The 24,951-nt window shown below is 45.7% G+C and overlaps 2 protein-coding genes across 4 annotated transcripts in view; both read left to right on the top strand.

Moving 5' to 3' along the window:
* LOC307206303 (stimulated by retinoic acid gene 6 protein-like) overlaps positions 1 to 5,750 on the top strand; it is a 53,357-nt gene extending 47,607 nt beyond the window's left edge. Inside the window, exons 16-18 of one of the 2 annotated variants that reach the window (XM_079959418.1) lie at positions 392 to 555; positions 957 to 1,109; positions 4,349 to 5,750. In XM_079959418.1, coding sequence (XP_079815544.1) covers positions 392 to 555; positions 957 to 1,109; positions 4,349 to 4,536 — 505 coding nt within the window. In that variant the 3' untranslated portion in view covers positions 4,537 to 5,750. The remainder of the gene's footprint in view (positions 1 to 391; positions 556 to 956; positions 1,110 to 4,348) is intronic. The other variant, XM_079959419.1, reaches the window with a different exon arrangement.
* A 5,739-nt stretch (positions 5,751 to 11,489) lies between these two features.
* Positions 11,490 to 24,951, top strand: part of LOC307206315 (stimulated by retinoic acid gene 6 protein-like) — a 35,173-nt gene continuing 21,711 nt past the window's right edge. Inside the window, exons 1-7 of one of the 2 annotated variants that reach the window (XM_079959463.1) lie at positions 11,490 to 11,645; positions 15,305 to 15,377; positions 15,465 to 15,565; positions 19,253 to 19,386; positions 20,662 to 20,782; positions 21,794 to 21,839; positions 22,711 to 22,839. In XM_079959463.1, the coding sequence (XP_079815589.1) occupies positions 11,629 to 11,645; positions 15,305 to 15,377; positions 15,465 to 15,565; positions 19,253 to 19,386; positions 20,662 to 20,782; positions 21,794 to 21,839; positions 22,711 to 22,839 (621 nt within the window). In that variant the 5' untranslated portion in view covers positions 11,490 to 11,628. The remainder of the gene's footprint in view (positions 11,646 to 15,304; positions 15,378 to 15,464; positions 15,566 to 19,252; positions 19,387 to 20,661; positions 20,783 to 21,793; positions 21,840 to 22,710; positions 22,840 to 24,951) is intronic. The other variant, XM_079959462.1, reaches the window with a different exon arrangement.

Genomic DNA, 24,951 nt, shown 5'->3' with positions numbered 1-24,951 from the left:
TTACATGCATTTGTATATCTGTATTTTCTTGGAAGCAACAAGCTCTTTCTAACACCTTCTTGAGGTCCAGGGTTAATGCAGTAAAGCTTTTTCAACCATTCAACAAGTATAGTTAGCGCAAATTGAACAACTTTAATCATATAGTACTATATGACCTCTATTTCCTTAAGCTACGCGCAGGAACAATCACTAAGCATTTCTGAATATTGTAGCAAACTCAGTGCAACTGCATCTGCCTTCAAATTCAAATTCAGACTTGGAGAATATTTATGCTTTGGTCTGAGCTATGTTTGCTGTAGTTCGAAAGCAAATACACCTGGTCCTGTCTCCAGTTTTTTTATGTGTGGGGTGACTGTGGAACTGTTCAGCTGAGACATCTCTTCCTTTTCAGGAAAGCCTTTGTAAATTTCAGCTACTTTTTATTCTTCCACTCGGTGGTGGTGGGTTTGTTTTCCTGCCTCATGAGAGTGTTACGCAGCACTGTCCTGGGAGCCTTCCTGATTGGACGATTGGACAGGCCAGTGATGCCAAAGGGCTTTGAAGGCTGTGATAAAGGTAAGCACCCCGAGAGAGGGATGTTCTGTATGCTGGGAAGTTCTCAAAACATGGAACTTGGAACATGGAAGTTCTCACCCTGGGCCAGCAGGGGGATACTGTAGATAGTTATGCAAATAAGGGATCGAAAGTGACGTTCAGTGATTGGATAGTTTTAGAAAATTGTTACAGTTACGTTGTACTGGAGCTCTATATAAGCAGGCTGACTGAACCCTTCAGTTCTGTTCTGTTCTGGCCTCTGGATAAACAAGAGCTGTTTGAAGAATCGCTGTGTCGTCTGATATGTTCACCCACAACTTAACAGAACTGATCTACATTTCCAATGCCTCGTGGCTTCATTCTTGTGGGGATGGAAGGGTGTGTTTGGCATCAACAGGTGAATGGTGTTTATTTCACTGTAGCACACAAGTCTTGGGTTGCAATGCTTTTGATGGACCACTACCACTCGAACCCCATCCTTGTCTGCTTCTGCCACATCCTGGATACCAAAATCAGACAGAGGCAATGGCAAAAAGTCAATGGACCCACCGAAAACACGGACATGCGGGAAATAGGTAAACTATCAGAAATGCTGGGAGTCAGTTTAACAAAGCTGATATGTTTGTGTGTCTCTAGCTGTTTGTTTGTTATACTGCCCTTCACCCAAGGATGACAGGGCAGTTTACAGTACAGTCAAACCTCGGTTTCCGAACGCCTCTGTTATTGTACGTTTCGGCTTCCAAATGCCAAAAACCCAGAAGTAAATGCACCGGTTTTCAAATGATTTTCGGAAGCTGAACGTGCTACATGGCTTCCATTTTGAGTTTCCCCATTGTACTGAGGCTTCCGCTTTCAGTTTTCGGTTGTCAAACATTTCGGAAGTCGAGCAGCCTTCCGGGGCAGATTACATTCTAAAACCAAGCTTTGACTGTATTAAAAATATGTAACATGGTAACAAGCAAAAGAATAACACACACACACACACACACACACACACACACACACACACACACTCCATAGTTTAAAAGGGCATTGATTAATTAGCCAAAGGCCTGGGAGATGAGAATGCTTTTGCCTGGCACCTAAAGATATGTTTCGCAAATTGTAACTCTGCAGTTGTGAGGATGGCTCCAAATATCGCTGCCACCAAGGAACTGAAAAAACGTACACATTAAAAACTGTTTGTCCTGGATGTTTTCTAATTCTTAAAAACCCAAGCCCTTCTTCCCAAGAACAGGAAGTTCAGAAACTCAAAATTTGTTCTGGGCTAGCAAGGGCCAATGGGACACGGGTGGCGCTGTGGGTTAAACCACAGAGCCTAGGACTTGCTGATCAGAAGATTGGCGGTTCGAATCCCCGCAACGGGGTGAGCTCCCATTGCTCGGTCCCTGCTCCTGCCAACTTAGCAGTTTGAAAGCACATCAAAGTGCAAGTAGATAAATAGGTACCGCTTCGGCGGGAAGGTAAACAGCATTTCCATGCATTGCTCTGGTTTGCCAGAAGCAGCTTAGTCATGCTGGCCACATGACCTGGAAGCTGTATGCCGGCTCCCTCGTACAATAAAGCGAGATGAGCGCCGCAACCCCCGAGTCGGCCACGACTGGACCTAATGGTCAGGGGTCCCTTTACCTTTCCCTAGCAAGGGACAAACAAAAAAGACATGTGTCCCGCTTATTCTTAGGATTGCCAACGTTTTCATCAGCCCACTGCTCCTGGGCCTTGTAACAGCAGTTGGATGCGAGGACATTATCAGCGTCTGTGCCATGAAAAGCTTCCGCTACTGATTTCTGCTGAGCAAGCTGCTTTTAAGGGCATAAGAGCCGGCCAGTCCCACCCCACCCCCGGCCAGTTGGCAACACTACATATTCTTTGAAAACTCCATTCACTCACAGCAGCACTGGTCACATTCCATTCTAGGGTTTTGTTTTGTTTTGAAAGTCTCTGCTATCCCAGCTGTACAATTCGCTGTCCCAACACTGAATGTTATAAGTACTGTATGTGATTGAGTTTGACAGGTTGGCTAGTTGGTCCAACCAGGGCCAGCCCATCCCTGAGGCAGCGGATCCCAATTATTCTTCCCTTGTTCCTGATGTAGATCTCCACTCACCCCTTCTTCCCTGATGGGGAGGGAGGTACCATTTTGTGGTTTGCTTCAGGAGCTGGCCCTAGGTCCAACCTACCTGACACCAATTTCAAATGTCTTTTGTGGTTGTAATGAAGGGCCATTAAAATGTTGTTCTCTATATGATCCCCAAAACTCTTTGAGGCATTTTCTCCTCTCTCATATGTTATCCCAAAACCCCTCCCTTAAGGGGGGGGGGAGGTTTTTACACCAACCAGAAGGCTTTTTCTTGTTGCTTAGATGTTACAGTGAAAATAGGCCACTCTCAGGAATGTCTGGCAGAGATAAAGAGCAAGGTTGAATGAATGTTATTGTAACCCCAGAGGGAGGGAGGCTGAAACAGGAGGAAGGAGGGACTGGAAATAAAGCTAAATTCTACCATTTCCCATAAATCACGTGCTTTCTGGGAAATCAAATGATCAACCGTCCCAGAGGGTATTAAAAAGGCTGGCAAGCCCAGAGAAGGGGGGCAGGCAACGAGCATTAGCTTGTCTGTACCATTTTTGTCATGGCAAAATAAATAACTATTTTACAGCAGTCAATTGACTCTTTGAAAGCGACTTCTGAGTGCTCCAAGGGAAAGGAACAAAAGGAAGGTCTTTCAGTACAGTCATTAGTCTGCCCCAGGGTGGGTTACGACAATTAGAAGCCTAATTTTTAAAAAGGATTAACATTCAAGAGAATAGGGTTGGTCCCAAGATATGTATTTCAGGTATCAAAGGCCAGGGTAAAGAGGTTCGTTTTAAGCCTCTGATGAGAGTGGCTTAATGAAAGTGCCAGACACACATCTGTGGGAAGGGAATTCTACAACTTTGGGGCTGCTACGGCGAATGCCTACTCCAGGGCTGCCATCCCATAAACAGCTGAGAGTGATGGAACTACCAGGAGGGTCCCCTCCGCTGATCTGGACCTCCATGATGTTCTGGAGGGAAGGAGGTGGTCTTGCAGATATTTGGGGCCTAAGTTACTTTGAGCTTTAAACACTAACGTGAGCACCTAGAGTTGTACCTACAGCTGCAAAGCTACAGGGAACCAGGCAGAGGGCCTTCTCGGTAGTGGCGCCCGCCCTGTGGAACGCCCTCCCATCAGATGTCAAAGTGATAAACAACTACCTGACATTCAGAAGACATCTTTTTTTTAAAAAATGATATTTATTCAAAATTTTAAAGGATACAAAAAGAAAAAAAGAGAAAAAAGAAAAATAAAAAAGACAGAAAAAATACAATCATTTAAAAAACAAACAAAAAAAAATCGAACCTTTACATAGCTTTCTTTCCTTTACTTATTTCCTTGACCTGCTCACACCTCCCATTTTTGTATTCTAATTCAAATTGTTATTTCAGCAAATCCTTCCAACCTTGTTTTTATCTTAATAATTTGTTTTAATATACTGTAATTTTACGTTCTCTCTTTCATCAATTCATTTTTACTTAATCCTTTATGTCATTTCTGCCAAAACCACATAATTTTCATTCAGAAGACATCTTAAGGCAGCCCTGTTCAGGGAAGTTTTTAATGTGTGACATTTTAGTGTATTTTTGGTCTCTGTGGAAGCCGCCCAGAGTGGCTGGGGAAACCCAGCCAGGTGGGCGGGGTACAAATAATGATGGAAGCCTTATAAATAAGGTATAGAGGTTGTGGTGCATGCATGTTGCTGATGTTTGAAAATTTAATTGTCGGTCTTGTTTTTAGCTCCCAGGGTATCAGGCAGAGCCAGGAAAAGATGGCTGTTGCTTTACACGCTTTTGAACAACCCCAGTCTCCTGCAATTCCAGAAGCGAAGACTAGGATCTAATCCTGTGGATTTTCCACAGCCCTGTGCTATCCCTCCAGGCGATCATTCTACAGACCAATTGGTGCGTTGGGATCAGCATGTTTAATATGTGGACTCTACGTGGACTGTAGAGATGCTGTTCCTGATGATGCAATGACAAAAGCGGCACAAGTTAGACTTGCTGAGAGTTGCATTTATTGACAGCTTGTTCCATAGGGCTTTCTAAAAAGATAACCTGTTGTATTTCCACCACATTATGTGTCATGCCTTCCCTCCACATGAACGTCTGGTTTGCCTGCCTGCTGCAGTCGTTAATAAACTATACACAAGCCATTGTCTCTAGGAAGATTTAGGTAATCTCTTTGAAGACCACACAAGCATGCACTTTTTGTGTGTGCTGTCCCTACAATTATTTGACACTCCTCCCCCTGGCTAGACCCAGGGCTGTGCAAGACTTGTAATGGGCCCAGGCTGGACAGAAAATGTAGGCCCCATTTCAAACTGCTCGTGTCGTGCATAAAAGGGTAAAGGGACCCCTGACCATTAGGTCCAGTCGTGACCGACTCTGGGGTTGCGGTGCTCATCTCGCTCTATAGGCCATGGGAGCCGGCGTTTGTCCGCAGACAGCTTCCAGGCCATGTGGCCAGCATGACTAAGCCGCTTCTGGCGAACCAGAGCAGCACATGGAAACGCCGTTTACCTTCCTGCCGGAGCGGTACCTATTTATCTATTTGCACTTTGACGTGCTTTCAAACTGCTAGGTTGGCAGGAGCTGGGACCGAGGAACGGAAGCTCACCCCGTTGCAGGGATTTGAACCGCCGACCTTCTGATCAGCAAGTCCTAGGCTCTGTGGTTTAACCCACAGTGCCAACAAGTAACAGAACAGAACAAATACTCAAAGTCGGCCTCCTCAGAATCATAGGCCTGTGCCAATTACTCCCCGTCCCAGCTCCTCGTTCTGTTCTGCCCTGCCCTGACCAGACCAGGGGATCTAGAATGAAAGCACATCTGAGGTTGGAAATCAAAGTAGAGTGAGTGACACTGGTTTAATAACAACGAGTTTTTGTTTTTTTCCATGTTGCCAAATTGGAATCCTGAATTTCTAAACCGGTGACTTGAGCTGGTGTGTGCATGATTCCAAAACTGCTTTCAGATGATTTATTCTCAAGGTTCCTTCATTAGTTCTACTCGCTGAAAGTTTTCTTTAAAAATGTTTGATGTTTTACTATGTTTTTATATGTGTTGTAAGCTGCCCAGAGTGACTGGGGAAACCCAGCCAGATGGGCTGGGTATAAATAATAAAATTATTATTATTATTATTATTATTATTATTATTATTATTGAGCAGCTGCTTCCAAAGCTGGTTGTACTGTACACTTACTGGTGTAGCTGAGCCTACATAATGAAAAGCTTGCCTTTTCTTGCTGTGTCTTCCATTGAAATTGATTTTGAGTTCATGTTGCTATGTTTACTGCTGACAGGTGGGAAAATAATTTGGGATGTTCCATTAGGACTTTCTTAGTCTGCGTTCTCAACGTTGTTGGACTACAGCTCCCATAGCCCTGACCACCAGCCATTCTGGCTGTGGCTGATGGGAAATGGAGTCCAACAACACCTATAGGGGCAGAGGTTCCCCATCCTTCACATCACATGTATGCACTGGTAGTGTGTTATTCTTATGTACGGTAGGGGAACTCGTGGTTCTTCAGATGTTGGTGGACCACAGCCAGTGTCAGATTTATGTACAGGCTAAGTAGGCTGAAGCCTAGGGGGCCTTGCCAGCCCTCCCACACCCAAAATTGCAAACCCAATACTTCATGCAAGGGCAGGGCAACTTGGGCCTCTAAACCTAGGGGGCCTTGCAAACCTGCCTGCTCCCCTGTGCTGCAGTCTCCCCTCTCCCAAAATTGTAAACCCAAGACTTCATGCGCAACTTGAATTCTTTTTTTCTTTTTTCTTTGGTAGGGCCCCAGTTCACAGCCAAAGTCTGCAAAATCTTATAGATATAAATAAAATCCATCTAGATTGCCCTGGTGTGGGGCCTCCTTAGGTGCGGCCCGTGGGGCCCAATTTGGCCCAATTGACTTAAGGTCAGCTCTGATGAGACTGTGCAGGGGTTGGATTGACAAGCCCTGCACCTTCTAGGTCCCTGGTCTCACCATTCAGAGTACAGACTCAAGGACTTGTTATGGAAATAAAGGGGGGGGAGCACTTATTGGAAATCAGTTTTGTCACCTCTTCCCCCCCCAACCCCAAGACAATGAGCCCATCCACCTTTTATTCACAGTCACATAAGCACTACACTACAGTATGGCCATAAACTTGTACATTCAACTGCTGAAATGTACACCCAATATGTAGCAATGCAGATTTATGAATGAATACTGTGTTTTATCAATGGGCTCTGTATTTTGTGAATTACCTAAGAGCCACCAATAGGAAGCTCTGGAATCTGACAGCTAACCAATTGGGTACTACCAAACAGTGACCCCTATTGCTCAAATAGGTAACCAGCAGGGATTGCTTCAGCTCAGCCTTTGCACTGTTGACTGAACGTTCCCTGCTGTGCAGATAATGGAGAAAGCTCATAAACTGTATCCTGTAAAGGTGGCGTTTCCCCTTCGCATTAACACTCCGGCACAGTTAGCATTGGTATTTACAGTCTTTATTACATATATACAAGAAACAGCTACAGTTCAGAATTACACGTCTGAACCTGTTGAGTCAGATTTGGGGAGTGGCTTCCTACGATTCTCGCGCCAACAAAGTAGGCGTGGGAATTGCGTGAGACGTCTTTGATCCTCACATTTCATTTCCCTCCTTGTCCGTGCTGATTTGAAAGCCCCCTCCTTTCCTGAGTCTGAGCTTCCTTCCTGAGCCTCTTGGTGGTTGCAGCATCTCTGAACCCCTGTTCCGCCTCTTCTGTCCATTGCTTCTCCGAGTCATCCCTGACATCTCCCTTCTGGCATCCTGGTCAACGCAATTACGCTGGTGTAAACCTTGGTGCACCAGAAGCACAGAATAGCAGCAAATAAAATCTGCTCATACGTCAGCAACTGATAAAACTTGTCAACCAGTTCTTCCAAAGTCTTCCTAAATTATAAAGCTCCAAAATGCAGGCCAAAAAGAGCAGGTCTGGGAAGAGCGAGGCATACAATGGGCACCCCCAGTGAAAAGGCCCTGTCTGTGTAGCTCCTGCCCTGTCATTTGATAGGGTGCTGACTTGCCCTCCTTCTTGACATGGAGTCTTCAGGTCCAGTACAAAGACCATAAGAAGGGAGAGCAGGGACTTTGAAGTTCCCAACAGCTGTTAATCAAGCAAGCAAGCACACACACACACAGGTCACCTTTGTCACAGTCAAGACGCCTATGTCTGGCCAGGCCTGCACACAACCTTGTTTTTGTACAGTCTTGTCTGTATCCAAAATTATATTATCAACATATACAAGCAGAAAAGTTCCAGTTACAGATAGGTAGCCGTGTTGGTCTGCCATAGTCAAAACAAAAAAAATTCCTTCCAGTAGCACCTTAAAGACCAACTAAGTCAGTTCTTGGTATGAGCTTTCGTGTGCATGCACACTTCTTCTTGGTATCTGAAGAAGTGTGCATGCACACGAAAGCTCATACCAAGAACTGACTTAGTTGGTCTTTAAGGTGCTACTGGAAGGAATTTTTTTTGTTTAAGCAGAAAAGTTGTTTTGCTTCATTTGCAAGGAATCGTACAAAACAAAGTGGCACTAATAAATAAAAGTGAGCTATGAGATTCAGGTGAGGGTCAGATGCCTTGTCAATCCCAGCAGGTATATAAGAGGATGACCCTGCCTGCCCAGGGCTCTGGTTGTTAAGGAGGAAGGGGAAACAGGAGTGTTACACATGTTTCCTGCAGCACACATGTTATTGATAGCCATGATATATGGTAAACATAAGGACTATGGGTTTGCAGCACTCATCTCTCTTTCAGGCTGAGGGAGCCGGCATTTGTCCACAGACAGCTTTCCAGGTCATGTAGTCAGCATGACTAAACCGCTTCTGCCGCAACGGGACACTGTGACAGAAACAAGAGTGCACAGAAACACTGTTTACCTTTCCGCCACAGTGGTACCTATTGATTTATTTGCACTGGCATGCTTTCAAACTGTTAGGTTGGCAGGAGCTGGGACAGAGGAACTGGAGCTCACCCCGTTGTGGGGATTCGAACCGCCAACCTTCTGATTGGCAAGCCCAAGAGGCTCGGTGGATTAGACCACAGCTCCACCCTGATCCTATGATATATGGATGCAGATGCAACACCAGTGAATACCTGTCTTGGCAATTTCGGCTGGACATTTTAGGTGTAAAAGGGAAGTGTGCCTCCAATTTGTTTTGGGGTTTGTGGAGAGGGACAACGAAAAAGTATTGTTGCACCTTAAAGCACTTAAGAAAGCTTTTATGGCATAAACTATCACAGAATAAAATTCCAGATAGACTGAAAATTTAAAACAATTTCAAAGCTTCATTTACACTATCAGTAACCTTGATACCCAGCCAAAATGTCCTTTGCGGCTGCTTAGCGACCGCATATCAGAAAGGATACGTTTGTGTGGACCTTTCTTCCTACACAGGCTAAGAAGCAGGATAGGAGCGAGGTGTGACAATCATGCTGGACCCATGATGCAAGCCGTTTGGACTTTGCTACTTAACACTGGGCCTACATAATGGATCTTCTCATGCATGTGAAGAGGGCAATATGGAGAACAACCTGGATTTTGGCAATGGATAATGCTGCTTTGCGATCTCTGTTGTTGTTTAGTCGTTTAGTCGTGTCCGGCTCTTCATGACCCCATGGACCAGAGCACGCCAGGCACTCCTGTCTTCCACTGCCTCCCACAGTTTGGTCAAACTCATGCTGGTAGCTTCGAGAACACTGTCCAACCATCTCGTCCTCTGTCGACCTTTGTTGGCAAAGTGATGTCTCTACTTTTTAAGATGCTATCTAGGTTTGTCATGGCTTTTCTCCCAAGAAGCAGGCGTCTTTTAATTTCGTGGCTGCTGTCACCATCTGCGATCTCTATAAAAGCTTTTATTTCTCTGTTCCAATCCAGAGAAGGCAACACTCCAAAACACATGTCTGTAGCACCGTTTTCTCTTCTGCCTGGCCTTTTCCTTATTTCGGATGTCTAGCCAGGCTCCTTTGCATTTGTGACTATCAGGCTTCATTAACGTGTGACTCCAAAAATCTGGATCCACCACCCCAAAAAAATCTGACGCAAAAGTTTTGTGTTAGTTTTGTGCCATTTTGTTCTGCAAAACCAACATTTTGTGCCCCCCCCCAAACCGAGTACAGTCGTACTTTGGTTCCCAGACTTAATCCATTCCGGAAATGTGTTCCAAAACCTAAGCATTCCAAAAGTAATGCAAAATGGATTAATCTGTTCCAGACTTTTAAAAATCCCTAAACCAGCAATTTAACATGAGTTTTACTATCTAACGAGACCATTGATCCATAAAATGAAAGCAATAAACGGTGTACTGTACAGTGGTACCTCGGGTTACATACGCTTCAGGTTACATGCGCTTCAGGTTACAGACTCTGCTAACCAGAAATAGTACCTCGGGTTAAGAACTTTGCTTCAGGGTGAGAACAGAAATCGCACGGCGGTGGCACGGCAGCAGCAGGAAGCCCCATTAGCTAAAGTGGTGCTTCAGGTTAAGAACAGTTCAGCTTAAGAACGGACCTCCGGAACGAATTAAGTACGTAACCAGAGGTACCACTGTACTATAAAATAAATAAAACAGTATTGTAGATGATAAAAATTAAAATATTTTTTTTTCTTACCTGCACTGATGATAGTCATTGTTTGGATGGGGGGCTTTTATCCATTTCTGCTGTCACACAATCAATCAGTAGCTGAACTGGGTTCCACACAGTCACAAGCCACAGTCATATGTCAGTCCCATAAAACAAAGAACAAGTCACAGTCAAAAAAATGAAAAAGCCGTACAAACAACACACACACAAAAACAGCAAAAACAAAAGCTCCAAATATCACCTCTGTGTTGCATGGGTGCTCCGGACTCAACAGCTGGCAGACTCAAGAGGAAGCCTCTGATTAGCAGCAAGGGACTCAATTTACAAACGGAACACACTCAACAGGAAGCGGAACATGTTCCGCTTCCAAGGCAAAGTTCACAAACCAAAACACCTGCTTCCGGGTTTGCAGTGTTCTATTTCCGAGTTGTTCATAAACTAAGCTGTTCTAAAACCAAGGTACCACTGTATTGACAAAGCAAATCGGGGTCCCAAGTTAACGCCCCAAATTCCAAACTTGTCCCAAAGTTTTGTGGTAGTTTTGTGCCACAAACTCCATGTTTTGTGCTGCCCCACAAATTGAGAAATTGATACTCAAACCGGGGTCACAACTAAAGGGCCCCAAATCCAACCTCATCCTATTGACTCTGAACCAATGCCAAAGTGGTGCGCTGGTTTTGTGCCATTTTGTGCCGCAAACCCAACTTTCTGTACAGTCCCCCAAACTGAGCATTTGAAACTCAAACTGGGGGCCATAGGGATAACCCCAAACCCAACATTGTCCGATTGCCAACGTGGAGTGTTATTTGGTGCCATTTTGTGCGACATATCCTGCTTTCCACACTGCCCCCAACTCTCTTGTATTGACACACAGAGCATGTCTTGACACACAAAATCATGTCATGACATGATTGTCATGTCCTGTCATGACGCACAAGGCATGTCACGACATAAGGCACACCATGCATGTCATGACATGCCTTGTCTATCATGACATGGTGGACATGTAAATGGCATGCCTTGTATGTCATGATATGACCTTCACTGTTGTGCATTGTCATTTTGTTGACACTGTTCAATTGGGCTGCGTGATCACCTCTGTTAATTGCTGCAACGGTGTCAGTAATTCAGGAAACTTCTCAACAGGCCGGCTGCAGGATATGCAACATTTTCTTTATGCTCGTATGGAGTAAATATTTAACCCGATGTTTGCTTTCTGTCCACGGCAAGCTCAGTGGGTGTTGCAAACTGACACAGGCTTCTCTTCGGAATCCCAGGGGAAATCAAAGACTGCACTTCAGAATTCTTGCTGGAAGAGAAGGCAGGCGGAGAGAAACACACCCGGATCCTTGGCACGTGAATAGTTGTGCTTAGATGTACCTCTGGAATTGAGTGCAGAATTGCTCAGCATGGCGGCTGAGGCATGGTAAGTTTGAGTGGGGTGCTTGGGATGCATTGTCTTGCCCTTAGTAATTCTGGCTTCTAGATATGGTAAATCCAATACTGAATCAACCACAACCCATGAGCTGTTGTTGTTTAGTCGCTTAGTCGTGTCCGACTCTTGGTGACCCCCTATACCAGAGCACACCAGGCACTCCTGTCTTCCACTGCCTCCCGCAGTTTGGTCAAACTCATGCTGGTAGCTTTGAGAACACTGTCCAACCACCTCGTCCTCTGTCGCCCCCTTCTCCTTGTGCCCTCCATCTTTCCCAACATCAGGGTCTTTTTGGGAGTGTTATTTCTTCTTCCTTTGCCAGCCCTGCAATGCTGCCCATCATAATATCAAGTTGAAATGGCTCTGGTTGGTTTCCAGAGCTTTGAAGAGGGTTGTGACTGGAGAAAACGAAAAAAAAGTACCAGGTTCCTCTGAACACTGCCAATAAGATTAGCCTTTCATTATCTTGACCTTTGCTTGTCTCTCAATGGCACTTTGCAGATATTTAACTTCAAGGAATGTTTTCTCCTGTCAGTAGAAGCCGAAAGAGAAAGAGAATCAGAAACGGCTGTTTATTGCAGAAAGGGGAAACATGAAAACAGTCTGTTTCTTCATATATACATAAAAAGGCAAAGCTGTCATTGTGCAGCCTCTCCCCCCCCCCCATTTGTAGTGCTGCATCACAATCCTGGATTTGCATGAAGTCAGGGGAGGGGAGGAAAAGAGAAGACAGGTTGCACAACTGCAGTGAGGACGGAGAGAAGCTGAGAGAAAAGCAGTGTTTTCCAACAACAGCAGTGTTAAGTTGTGGGCGAACATATCAGACGACACAGCGATTCTTCCAAAGCAGCTCTTTATTTGTAAGCTGGAACTGAACTGAACTGAGGAGCTCAGTCAGCCTGCTTATATAGAGCTCCAGAACAATCGCAACTGTTGCAACGTTCTAAACTATCCAGTCACTGAACGTCACTTTCGATCCTTCATTTGCATAACTTATCTACAGTATCCCCCTCCTGGCCCAGGGTGAGAACTTCAATACATAACAAGCAGAGGTTTGAGTTAAGCAGGGATGGAGAGATACTGAGGGGGCGTGGAAGTTTGAATACAGTGAGACGGGAGTTGGGAAAGGCCCTGTTATGTCAGCATTTTGGTGTTAGCTCCTGTGTTGTACCCATCTGTGCTATTTCTCCTTGTTAAATGAAAACAAAAACCCCTCAGTGTCCCTCAATCCCTTGAAATAAAAAAATTAAGGTCTTATTTGTTGTTGTTTAGTCGTGTCCAACTCTTCGTGACCCCATGGACCAGAGCATGCCAGGCCCTCCTGTCTTCCACTGCCTCCCGCAGTTTGGTCAAACTCATGTTTGTAGCTTCAAGAACACTGCCCAACCATCTTGTCCACTGTCGTCCCCTTCTCCTTGTGCCCTCCATCTTTCTCAACATCAGGGTCTTTTCCAGGGAGTCTTCTCTTCTCATGAGGTGGCCAAAGTATTGGAGCCTCATCTTTAGGATCTGTCCTTCCAGTGAGCACTCAGGGCTGATTTCCTTAAGAATGGATAGGTTTGATCTTCTTGCAGTCCATGGGACTCTCAAGAGTCTCCTCCAGCACCATAATTCAAAAGCATCAATTCTTCGGCGATCAGCCTTCTTTATGGTCCAGCTCTCACTTCCATACATCACTACTGGGAAAACCATAGCTTTAACTATATGGACGTTTATATATATATCAATGTACCAAGCAAACACATACATAATTATATAAACCACATGTCTGAAGCAGCACAGGAAAAACAGCCCTGTAACCATTTTTGACTCCCAAACTGACCAAATGTTTGCTCTGCAAAGTCAAATGGAAAAGCCTCCCCGTTGTCTTTTCCTTCACAAATCCTGTCTTAAGGGTATGTCTGTGTATGAATAGGGTGAGTCTATGACCTGGCTCAGGGGACGCAGGTGGCGCTGTGGGTTAAAACCTCAGTGCCTAGGACTTGCCGATCGAAAGGTCGGCGGTTCGAATCCCTGCGGCGGGGTGCGCTCCCGCTGCTCGGTCCCAGCGCCTGCCAACCTAGTAGTTCGAAAGCACCTCCGGTGCAAGTAGATAAATAGGGACCGCTTACCAGCGGGAAGGTAAATGGCGTTTCCGTGTGCGGCTCTGGCTCGCCAGAGCAGCGATGTCACGCTGGCCACGTGACCCGGAAGTGTCTCCGGACAGCGCTGGCCCCTGGCCTCTTAAGTGAGATGGGCGCACAACCCCAGAGTCTGTCAAGACTGGCCCGTACGGGCAGGGGTACCTTTACCTTTACCTTTTTATGACCTGGCTCAGGAACTAAGTATTTATCATTACAAAAGACTGGCCAGGCTCCCCAGGGTATCCAATCAAGTATGCATTAACAGGTACCGTAACTTGCCAGACAAGAGGTAAACAACCCACTCGGATTTCTGCTGTAGTCCACCCTTCTGTGATGTAGGTATGATGTTTCTGGGGCTGGTCTTGGACTTCAAGGTGGGCAATTTAAAATGTCTATACAAGGGCAGACACACCTGGGTTCTGGGTTCTCCTCCTTCTCCTGCGTGTGAAGGGGGCACGCTGTTGCAACAGTTCAATAAAGATCAGGCTTACTAGCTGCTTTGCTTCTCAATATTCTCTGTTTGGCCTCTGTTCTTATCGCTGACCAATGGAGAACCTACAAAGGACTCTATAAAGGCTCTTGTGTCCCCCATAAGAGAATAAGGGCAGATTTTAATTTATTACAGCCTGCATTACTCAAACCCACACATGCAGATTGGAGACATCTGTGCATTACCTATCTTTTGACAGCCAAGTAGCTTTACCTGCTATTCTCATTTTTTCTATGTAGTCCACACCCAATCTACCGTATTTTTCGCTCTATAGGACGCACTTTCCCCCCTCCAAAAATTAAGGGTAAAGGTGTGTGCGTCCTATAGAGCGAATGCAGGCTGTGCGGCTAAGCTCAAAGCCAGAACAGGGAGAGGGAGCGCTGCGCAGTGCTCCGCCTCGCTGTTCTAGCTTGGGGTTAGCTGCGTAAAGCCTCCGCAGGGCAGCGGGGTGAAGGCACCCTGCTGTTCTGCAGAGGCTTCAAAGGCTGTGCTCCGGGGGCTTCAGGCAGCTATCCGCAAGCCTTCGGAGCGCAGCAGGAGTTCCTGCTGTGCTCCGAAGGCTTGCGGATAGCCGCCTGAAGCCTGGAGAGTGAGAAGGGTCGGTGCACACCGATCCCTCTTGCTCTCCAGGCTTCGCTTCTCTGGAGAGGCGCTGCACATTTTCCCCTCTCTGCGCAGTGCCCCTTCAGCGAAGCGGGTGGAGAAATGGAAGGGGCTCCGTTTCTCCTGCCGCTTCGCTGAAGGGGCGCTGAGCAGAGAGGGGGAGAATTTCCCCCCCCTGTTCTCCCCTTCCTATGGTCCGGTGTGTCCTATAGAGCGAAAAATACGCTAGATCTATTGCCTATTTGTTGCCCCTGAAGATGGCTTCTCAAGCAATTTCTTTCCAAAAGCATAAGCTCATTGTTCATGGTAGATGTAGCTTAGCCGTTGTCGAGATTTTCTCCAGCTCCAGAGCTTATGAAACAACCTTAAGGGAAATGGAATCTTCATCTAGCTTTCAGATAATTTTTAAATCTTCATTTGTGTTTCCTGAGCAGGCAACTGAAAAATGAAACCTGCAGAAGTTCAGTGGACATGGAACTCTTCCTGCATTGTTCACTTCTTCCATCGGTAAGTTGAGTAATCTGGCTGCCAACTCGCAATTGGCTGGTAGTCTATCCCTTGATATGTCTGCATTCATTTTCCTTCTTCTTGTAGATTGTCATCATTGTGGTGCTGTCCTGCCTTGAAAAAAGAGCTAGGAGAAGCCGGCTAGATGAAAAATGGCCTCTTCTCAACAGGAGATGCGGAATGGTCATGTGAGTCTCCCTGAAAGGCACTTTGCTGCGGTAACCGTAAACTGGTCACAATGAGACCATTGCCTCAGAGCACCTTTGGCCACTGGTTCACAGGAAAAGGGTTTAGGCTGGAGAAAAAGGAGTGCAGAAAACTTGGCAGAAGAACTGGTGTGTGTGTGTGTCCTGTATAATTGCTTTATTTCCCACTGGTTAATTCTTTTACCAACACTAGTTGTATTGCTAATAATAATAATAATAATAATTTTATTTATTTATACCCCACCTATCTGCCTGGGTTTCCTCAGCCACTCTGGGTGGCTCCCAACAGAATATTATTAATAATAACAATACAGTGGTACCTCGGGTAACATACGCTTCAGGTTACATATGCTTCAGGTTACACACTCCACTAACCCAGAAATAATGCTTCAGGTTAAGAACTTTGCTTCAGGATAAGAACAGAAATCATGCTCCAACGGTGCAGCAGCAGCAGGAGGCCCCATAAGCTAAAGTGGTGCTTCAGGTTAAGAACAGTTATAGGTTAAGAACAGACCTCCGGAACAAATTAAGTACTTAACCCGAGGTACCACTGTAAAGTGATAAAACATCAAACATTAAAAACTTCCCTAAACAGGACTGCCTTCAGATGTCTTCTAAAAGTCAGATATGTGTTTATTTCTTTGACATCTGATGGGAGGGCATTCCACAGGGTGGGTGCCACTACCAAGAAGTCCCTGTGCAAACCAGAACACTTATTTCTGGGTTTGTGGCTTTCGGGAGCCAAAACGTGCAAGTACAGTCATACCCTGGGGTACAGACACTTCAGGTTGTGTTTTTTCGGTTTACGGACCGCCAAAACCCAGAAGTACCGGAAAGGGTTATGTGATGGTTCTAGGGGTTGCTCGTGCGTAAGCTGGTGCAAACACCTGGCTGTATTGCCTGAGTGAACCTTTTCTGTCCGGACAGCCACTCACCCGTGGCTGTCTCAATTGCTGGCAGAATCCGTCAGTGGGCGTTTCTTGAACTTCTTCCAGCAAAGAAGCTCTTTGATGCCTAGTCTCCTCCTACTCTCTCTGTGCAAAACTCTTCTGCGCAAGGAGGGCATAGGCAGCGGAGGACATCTACTCTCCACGCTGGTCCCAGGCAAGGAGTCATGGGACCGCCTCGCCGCTTCCCCCATCTGCCCTCCTTCTCCACTGGTGCTACGCTGATTCTCTTCCCCAGAAGATGGGCTGCCTCTCCCAATCCCGGGACGCTCTCTGGAATCCCTCTGGATTTTGCTCTCTCCCTCCGGCACTGATGGCAGTTCCCTGACAGGTTACTTCCGGGTTTCAGCAGTTGCGCATGCGCAGAAGTGCCAAATCATGCTTTGCGCATGTGCAGAAGCACTGAATCACAACTGCGCATGTGTAGATGTGCCGCTGCGGGTTGCGAACGCTGTGGGTTGTGAACGTGCAACCCACACAAATCATGTTTGCAACCCGAGCGTCCATTGTACCAAGGCATTCGAGAACCAAGGCATGACTGTAAATGGAAATACATTGTAGCTGAAGTAAAGATAACCATGATAATAGTTGTTTGTTATTTTAACCACCCTGAAGAGGCCTCCCACCTGCTAGTGGGTTGCTGTTACTTTCCCATGGAGCATGCTGTAAAAGCACAACTTCAGGCAATACCAATGAGATGGAAACATGGAAGGTGCCTAAAGAAGCCAGGGTGGCTATCTAAAGGACTTTTAACTGAGTTAAGATTAAAAAAGGATGTGTACAAAAAATGGAAAAGGGGGGAAACCACCAAAGAGGAATTCAAACAAATAGCCAGCACGTGTAGACACAAAGTCAGAAAAGCTAAAGCACAGAATGAACTCAGGCTTGCTACAGAGGTTAAAAGCAACAAAAAAGGCTTTTATGGGTATGTTTGTAGCAAAAGGAAGAACAAAGAAACAGTGGGGTCACTCAGAGGAGAAGATGGTGAAATGCAAACAGGGGACACAGAAAGGGCTGAACTCCTCAATGCCTTCTTTGCCTCAGTCTTCTCCGATAAAGAAAACAATGCCCGACCTGAAGAATTTGGAGCAAATGATTCAGCAGAGGAAACACAGCCCAGAATAACTAAGGAGATAGTACAAGAATACTTGGCTAGTTCAGATGTATTCAAGTCTCCAGGGCCAGATGAACTGCATCCAAGAGTATTAAAAGAACTGGCAGATGTGATCTCAGAACCACTGGCAGTCATCTTTGAGAATTCCTGGAGAATAGGCGAAGTCCCGGCAGACTGGAGGAGGGCAAATGTTGTCCCTATTTTCAAAAAGGGGAAAAGAGAGGACCCAAATAATTACCGCCCAGTCAGTCTGACATCAATACCAGGGAAGATTCTGGAGCAGATCATTAAGCAAACAGTCTGTGAGCACCTAGAAAGGAATGCTGTGATCACCAATAGTCAGCATGGATTTCTGAAAAATAAGTCATGTCAGACTAACCTGATCTCATTTTTTGACAGAATTACAAGCCTGGTAGATGAAGGGAACGCAGTGGATGTAGCCTACCTTGATTTCAGCAAGGCATTTGACAAGGTGCCCCATGATATTCTTGTAAAGAAGCTGGTAAAATGCGGTCTTGATTATGCTACCACTCAGTGGATTTGTAACTGGCTGACTGACCGAACCCAAAGGGTGCTCATCAATGGTTCCTCTTCATCCTGGAGAAGAGTGACTAGTGGGGTGCCACAGGGTTCTGTCTTGGGCCCGGTCTTATTCAACATCTTTATCAACGACTTGGATGATGGACTCAAGGGCATCCTGATCAAATTTGCAGATGACACCAAACTGGGAGTGGTGGCTAACACCCCAGAGGACAGGATCACACTTCAAAACGACCTTGACAGATTAGAGAACTGGGCCAAAACAAACAAGATGAATTTTAATAGGGAGAAATGTAAAGTATTGCACATGGGCAAAAAAAATGAGAGGCACATATACAAGATGGGTGACACCTGGCTTGAGAGCAGTACATGTGAAAAGGATCTAGGAGTCTTGGTTGACCACAAACTTGACATGAGCCAACAGTGTGACGCGGCAGCTAAAAAAGCCAATGCAATTCTGGGCTGCATCAATAGGAGTATAGCATCTAGATCAAGGGAAGTAATAGTGCCACTGTATTCTGCTCTGGTCAGACCTCACCTGGAGTACTGTGTCCAGTTCTGGGCACTACAGTTCAAGAAGGACACTGACAAACTGGAACGTGTCCAGAGGAGGGCAACCAAAATGGTCAAAGGCCTGGAAACGATGCCTTATGAGGAACGGCTAAGGGAGCTGGGCATGTTTAGCCTGGAGAAGAGGAGGGTAAGGGGTGATATGATAGCCATGTTCAAATATATAAAAGGATGTCACATAGAGGAGGGAGAAAGGTTGTTTTCTGCTGCTCCAGAGAAGCGGACACGGAGCAATGGTTCCAAACTACAAGAAAGAAGATTCCACCTAAACATTAGGAAGAACTTCCTGACAGTAAGAGCTGTTCGACAGTGGAATTTGCTGTCCAGGAGTGTGGTGGAGTCTCCTTCTTTGGAGGTCTTTAAGCAGAGGCTTGACAACCATATGTCAGGAGTGCTCTGATGGTGTTTCCTGCTTGGCAGGGGGTTGGACTCGGTGGCCCTTGTGGTCTCTTCCAACCCTATGACTCTATGATTCTATGCATGTCTTTTTGTTCACAGACCCTTGGATTTTGCGGGGGCATTCAGCAATCGGTGGTCCCTGGGCTTTGCCTTTGGAGCTACAGCCAACAAAGTCATGATTCTCTTTTCGGAAGGCTACCTCCCACTGCCCAGCAAGTTCAGATGGGCAAAAGGTAAGAGGCCCCTGCTGAGAAATGCCAGCCTGTTGCATAAATCAGTTAGGGGTCTTCATCGAGTCCCTGGCTGAGGAAGCTGTGTGTCCCCAAGCTGCTGCCCTTCAGATATGTTGGACTACAGCAGGGGTCAGCAAGGTTTATCTTGCCTGGGCTGGATCAGTCCCATGGAGATCCCTCTGTGGGCCGGATCGTGCACGCGCATGAGCGTGCCTGTCCACGATTTTCAGCATCTGCACAGACACGATTTTCAGCACTGCGGAATCGAGTCCCTGCGCCGGTTTAGCGCAGCGCGTGAGCAGTCCACTCAGTTCAGGGGTGTCTCGCGGGCCGGTGAAATGACCTTCCGGCCCATGGGACTTAGGTTGCTGACCCCTGGATTACAGCTTCCATCTGTGCTCCACCACCAAGCTATGAACCTCCCTAATATGAAATTCCTCCAGAGGGTGACAACACAAGGACTGGCCTTTTCTGCAGTCCTCCCTGTTTGTGGAATGTTCTCCCCAGCGAGCTTTGGCTGGTGCCTTCATTAGGCAACTTTCTTCTTCTTTGGCGATCACTCGTAGCCAAGTAAGATTGTCTTCCATGAACACAGTCTTAACAGGGAGTCCGTAAGTGACTGTGGAGGCCAATTCCACACGTCCTACCACAGTGGGGACATCGGTTTCTGGATAGGAGCTGATCACGGTGTGGATTTGCCAAACATGCCTTCCTCTTAGCACATTTCTCCTTTTCATCCTGAGTTTGAGCGTCTACAAAGCCCATGACACCTTTGGTTAATGCTGTTCTCCAATTGGAGCGCTCGTAGGCCAGTGTTTCCCAGTTGTCAGTGTATATACTACATTTTTTTTAGATTTGCCTTGAGACAGTCTTTAAACCTCTTTTGCTGACCACCAGCAAAAGACGTGACAGATACAGACAGAGAGGTAACACGCTGCAAAGTTTCCCAGTTGTCTGTGTTTATATTATATTACCTTTAGGCAGCAGGCAAAAACATTCCTCTTTAACCAGGCCTTTGGCTGATTGACATCTAATGCCTTTTTAAAATGTATTGTGGAAGGGTGTGTGTGCGGGGATTTTTAGGTTGTTCTTGTTCTAATTTTTATTATGTATTTTGTGTTTTTAGGTTGGGATTTTATGTTGTGAATAGCCCAGGGACCTGCGGGTATAGGGCGGTATACATATTTAATAAATGATAAAATAATCATCATTTGTTTACCCCCACTGGACTTTCCTAATATGAGGTTCGAATGATTTGTTTTCATCTTCTTACAGCCTTTGTTCTTCTCACTGGTGCCCTGGAAGTGGGCCTTTCCTCCTATCCTTTCTTTGCTTGCCTGTCCACAAATTTCTCGATCGTGGGGGCCACGCTTGGATTCCTTTACACAGGAACTTGGTGAGCAGCTTGAGATACCGTATTTTTCGCTCCATAAGGTGCACCTGACCATAAGGAGCACCTAGTTTTTAGAGGGGGAAATCAAGAAAAAAAATATATCCCCCCCCCAGCCTCAAAGAGCTTCTCGGGGCTGCAGGGGGAAGCCCGGGTTTCCCCCCCCCCCCAGTCCCAAAGAGCAAAGCCAGCGGGATCCTGCTCATTGTCCTGGCTTCCTCTTTAGCCGCATGCAACCTCTCCAGCAGGAGAGGCTGCGCACGGCTATGGCAATTCCCCCACGTCCCGCAAAAGCCCACAGGAGCTGCACACCCTTTAAGGAGCACGCGGCTCCCGCAGGCTTTTCTATGAGGAGGGAGAAGGGACTGATGCGGCCGGTCAGTCCCTTCTCCCTCCTCGGGGAACAGCCCCCAAAAGTGGCGCGCTCTTTAAAGGGTGTGCGGCTTCTGCAGGCTTTTCTACAAGGAGGGAGAAGGGAAAAGCCCGTAGAAAAGCCAGCAGAAGCCGTGCACCCTTTAAGAAGAGTGCAGCTCCTGCAGGCTTTTCTACGAGGAGGGAGAAGGGACTGACTGGCTGCGTCAGTCCCTTCTCCCTCCTGGGGAAAAGCCCGCAAGAGCTGCGCGGAGCTTGTGTGCTGCTCTTGGAGGTTTTTCCTGCCTGCCTGCCCCCTGCATTCACTCCATAAGACGCACACACATTTCCCCTTACTTTTTAGGAGGGAAAAAGTGAGTCTTATAGAGTGAAAAATACAGTAACTGGCCGGAATGGCACTCGTGGGTGTGATGGGCATGTGGAGAAGCTGGAGGTATTGAGAGAAGCATCATATAATGTTCTGCCTGCGTCCAGGGGGTTAATGCATGGCCAGGGGTGCCATTGCAGTGCCCACAGACACCTTTGTTTCTCCTGTGGCACCTGTGAATTGCCTCAGTTAGTATCTCCTCTAAGATCCACAAAGCACAAGGTTGGGGGAGACCGATACATGCCATCGTATATCTCCTTTTTAATTTTATTTTACAGGTTTGCCATCATAGCCATGAACATTGTGCAGTGCCCACATGGACAAGTGAGTTTCGGGCTAGGCAATAATACTAAGATGTTTGACATCACAAATACTTATCAAGGACATTGTTTTTAGCCTTTTTCAGGAGTTTAGTCACATACTATGAATGAGGGCGCTTTCAGAGTACAGATTGTTACCTTTCTCCCCGGCTGGATTCAGTTATATACTGGCAAATTCAGGTTGCACAATCATAGTGTTTTTTATCAGACAAACCAACACCATTGGCCAACTGGGAGGCTTAGTGTGGGCAGAATGCCAGGCATGGGGACACTCTTGTAGCTTCTCATTGGCTCTGTGAGCCGGTAGCCTAACACATTAAAGCACACGCAGTACTTTGTTGAGCAGTTTGTTGAACACTGTTGAAAACAGACCGCCATGGGCTGACGGGATAGCATTGTGGTTTTAAGGTCTGAGTGGGGAATATTTGGGACTCTACTTGGGGCATAGTGAAGGTAAAGGGGCCCCTGACCATTAGGTCCAGTCGTGACCGACTCTGGGGTTGCGGTGCTCATCTCGCTTTATTGGCCGAGGGAGCCGGTGTACAGCTTCCGGGTCATGTGGCCAGCATGACTAAGCCGCTTCTGGTGAACCAGAGCAGTGCACGGAAACGCCATTTACCTTCCCGCCAGAACGGTATCTATTTATCTACTTGCACTTTGATGTGCTTTCAAACTGCTAGGTTGGCAGGAGCAGGGACCGAGAAATGGGAGCTCACCCTGTCGCAGGGATTAGAACCACCAACCTTCTGATCGGCAAGTCCTAGGCTCTGTGGTTTAACCCACAGTGCCACCCGCGTCCCTACTTGGGGCATACAACTGAATATTTGCAGTGCCAACAGATAACCCTTTTAATCCACTTTTTTTTCTCTGCGCAGATCATTGGGGAATATGAAAATATTATTTTTTACTGGCCTTCCTTGCTCTGCCAGGTTTTCCTGCTAGGCAGATTTCTCCATATGTTTGTGAAAGCGTCACGGGGCCGACTCCAGCTGCCTCCTCTAAGTGTGAGTATTTCAGCATCAAAGGGAACCCTCCAATTTCTCCCTTTTTATTCTTTACACTTATATAATGAACTCTCGAAGAAGACCAGCATAGCATTCTTAACTGTGCCAGCAGGCTTGTCTTACACATGTACCACTGGACTTTTTCCTTTTTCCTTTGGGAAGAGTAATCTGCTGCCAGTCACTGAAATAATAATAATAATAATAATAATAATAATAATAATAATAATAATAATAATGTATTAGGAGTGGATTTGTACTGAACTGTCCGCACACCATTCTGCTTTATTGGTTGTTCTGCGATGTTGCCTCAATGTTACCTCAGTATTGCTGCTTTCACTCCTGCAAAGCAGCAGGACAAAAGGTAACCTGGAACATTTCTGATATAAAAGTTGGGATTTGATTAGATTCTAGGAGGGAACATCTTTATGAGAGCCAGTGTGGTGTAGTGGTTAAGAGCGGTAGACTCGTAATCTGGTGAACCAGGTTCGCTTCCTCGCTCCTCCACATGCAGCTGCTGGGTGACCTTGGACCAGTCACACTTCTTTGAAGTCTCTCAGCCCCACTCACCTCACAGAGTGTTTGTTGTGGGGGAGGAAGGGAAAGGAGAACGTTAGCCGCTTTGAGATTCCTTCCGGCAGTGATAAAGTGGGATATCAAATCTAAACTCTTCTTCTCTTCTTCTTCTTTATTAGATATTATCCTTCCTTCCTCATAGTGATTTCACCAGATTGCCATCCCTTTGCAGCGTAAGAGGGAGCTTGGATACGCTAGTTTTAGCCTTGTAGTACAGTGGTACCTTGGTTCTCAAACTTGATCCGTTCCGGAAGTCCGTTCCAAAACCAAAGCGTTTCAAAACCAAGGCACGCTTTCCCATAGAAAGTAATGCAAAACGGATTAATCCGTTCCAGACTTTTAAAAACAACCCCTAAAACAGCAATTTAACATACTGTCTAATGAGACCATTGATCCATAAAGTGAAAGCAATAAACAGTGTACTGCAGTCACACAATCAACCAATCCGTAGCTGAACAGGGTTCCACACAGTCACAAAAAACAACAACAAAAAAGCCGCAAAAACACAAAATAAATAGCAAAACCAATTGTTTTTAAATGGTATATGCTAAATTGGATTTTTGTATGTATTTGTGAGCTGGAGTATTGTTTAGGGGCTTTCGTTGGGAGTGTATTGTTTATTAGTGTGTTACGATTGTTGATTATTTTCATTATTATTTCTTTATTTTCATTCTTATTTTATTTTACTATTTTTATGATGTATTTTATGATGTATTTTGTTTTGATTATTTTAATTACGTATTTTGTGTTTTACATATTGTAACCTTGTGTTGTGAGCCACCCCCAGATGCTATATGCGTATAGGGTGCTATGCAAATTTAATAAATAAGAAAAAATAATTTTTGTAAAGATGTGATTAGTCCCCAGACACTTTAGCGTGTTCTTAATTTCAAGGTGTGCTCTCCTTTGGACTCTTTCAGCTGAAAGATGTGCTCCCTGGAATAATGAATACCACAACACTCATGTAACTGGCTGTAAAGTAACATAACATTATATATAATAAAACTGTAATCTAATCGTCATATCAAAAAATTGCAAAGCACTGTTCCAGATGGCAATAACATATCACATTACTATTAACCTTCTATATGTTTTTATTGTTGTAAAATCCAAGGATAGTCAAGTCTAAAGATTGTCAAGTCCAACGATTACAACTTGCAATGCCATTTCATACTGATATCTTCCTTCTGCATCATCCTATGACTTAAAAGTGTAACAAACGAACTAGCCTTCTGCATAGTCCTATGTCTTGAGAGTGTAACAAACAGAACTACTTAGTAAGAATCAGGCAGCTGATGATAGCCCAGTTCTCAGGATACATCCATGTTTCGCCCATTGGGCTTCTTCTGCGACAAGCTTTCCAGGAGATTTTTCAGTAGGTTTTTTCAGCCAAAATAGTCCACAGGAACGCAGAAGTTGCCAGTCAGTTGCCAGCAATTTAATAAATAAGAAACAATAATTTTGTAAAGATGTGATTAGTCCCCAGACACTGTAAAAATGTAAAGGGACCCCTGACCATTAGGTCCAGTCGTGGCCGAC

Source organism: Podarcis cretensis (genome assembly GCF_951804945.1).
Source record: "Podarcis cretensis genome assembly, chromosome: 17".
Taxonomy (NCBI): domain Eukaryota; kingdom Metazoa; phylum Chordata; class Lepidosauria; order Squamata; family Lacertidae; genus Podarcis; species Podarcis cretensis.
This window is presented reverse-complemented; position numbering and strand designations above follow the sequence as displayed.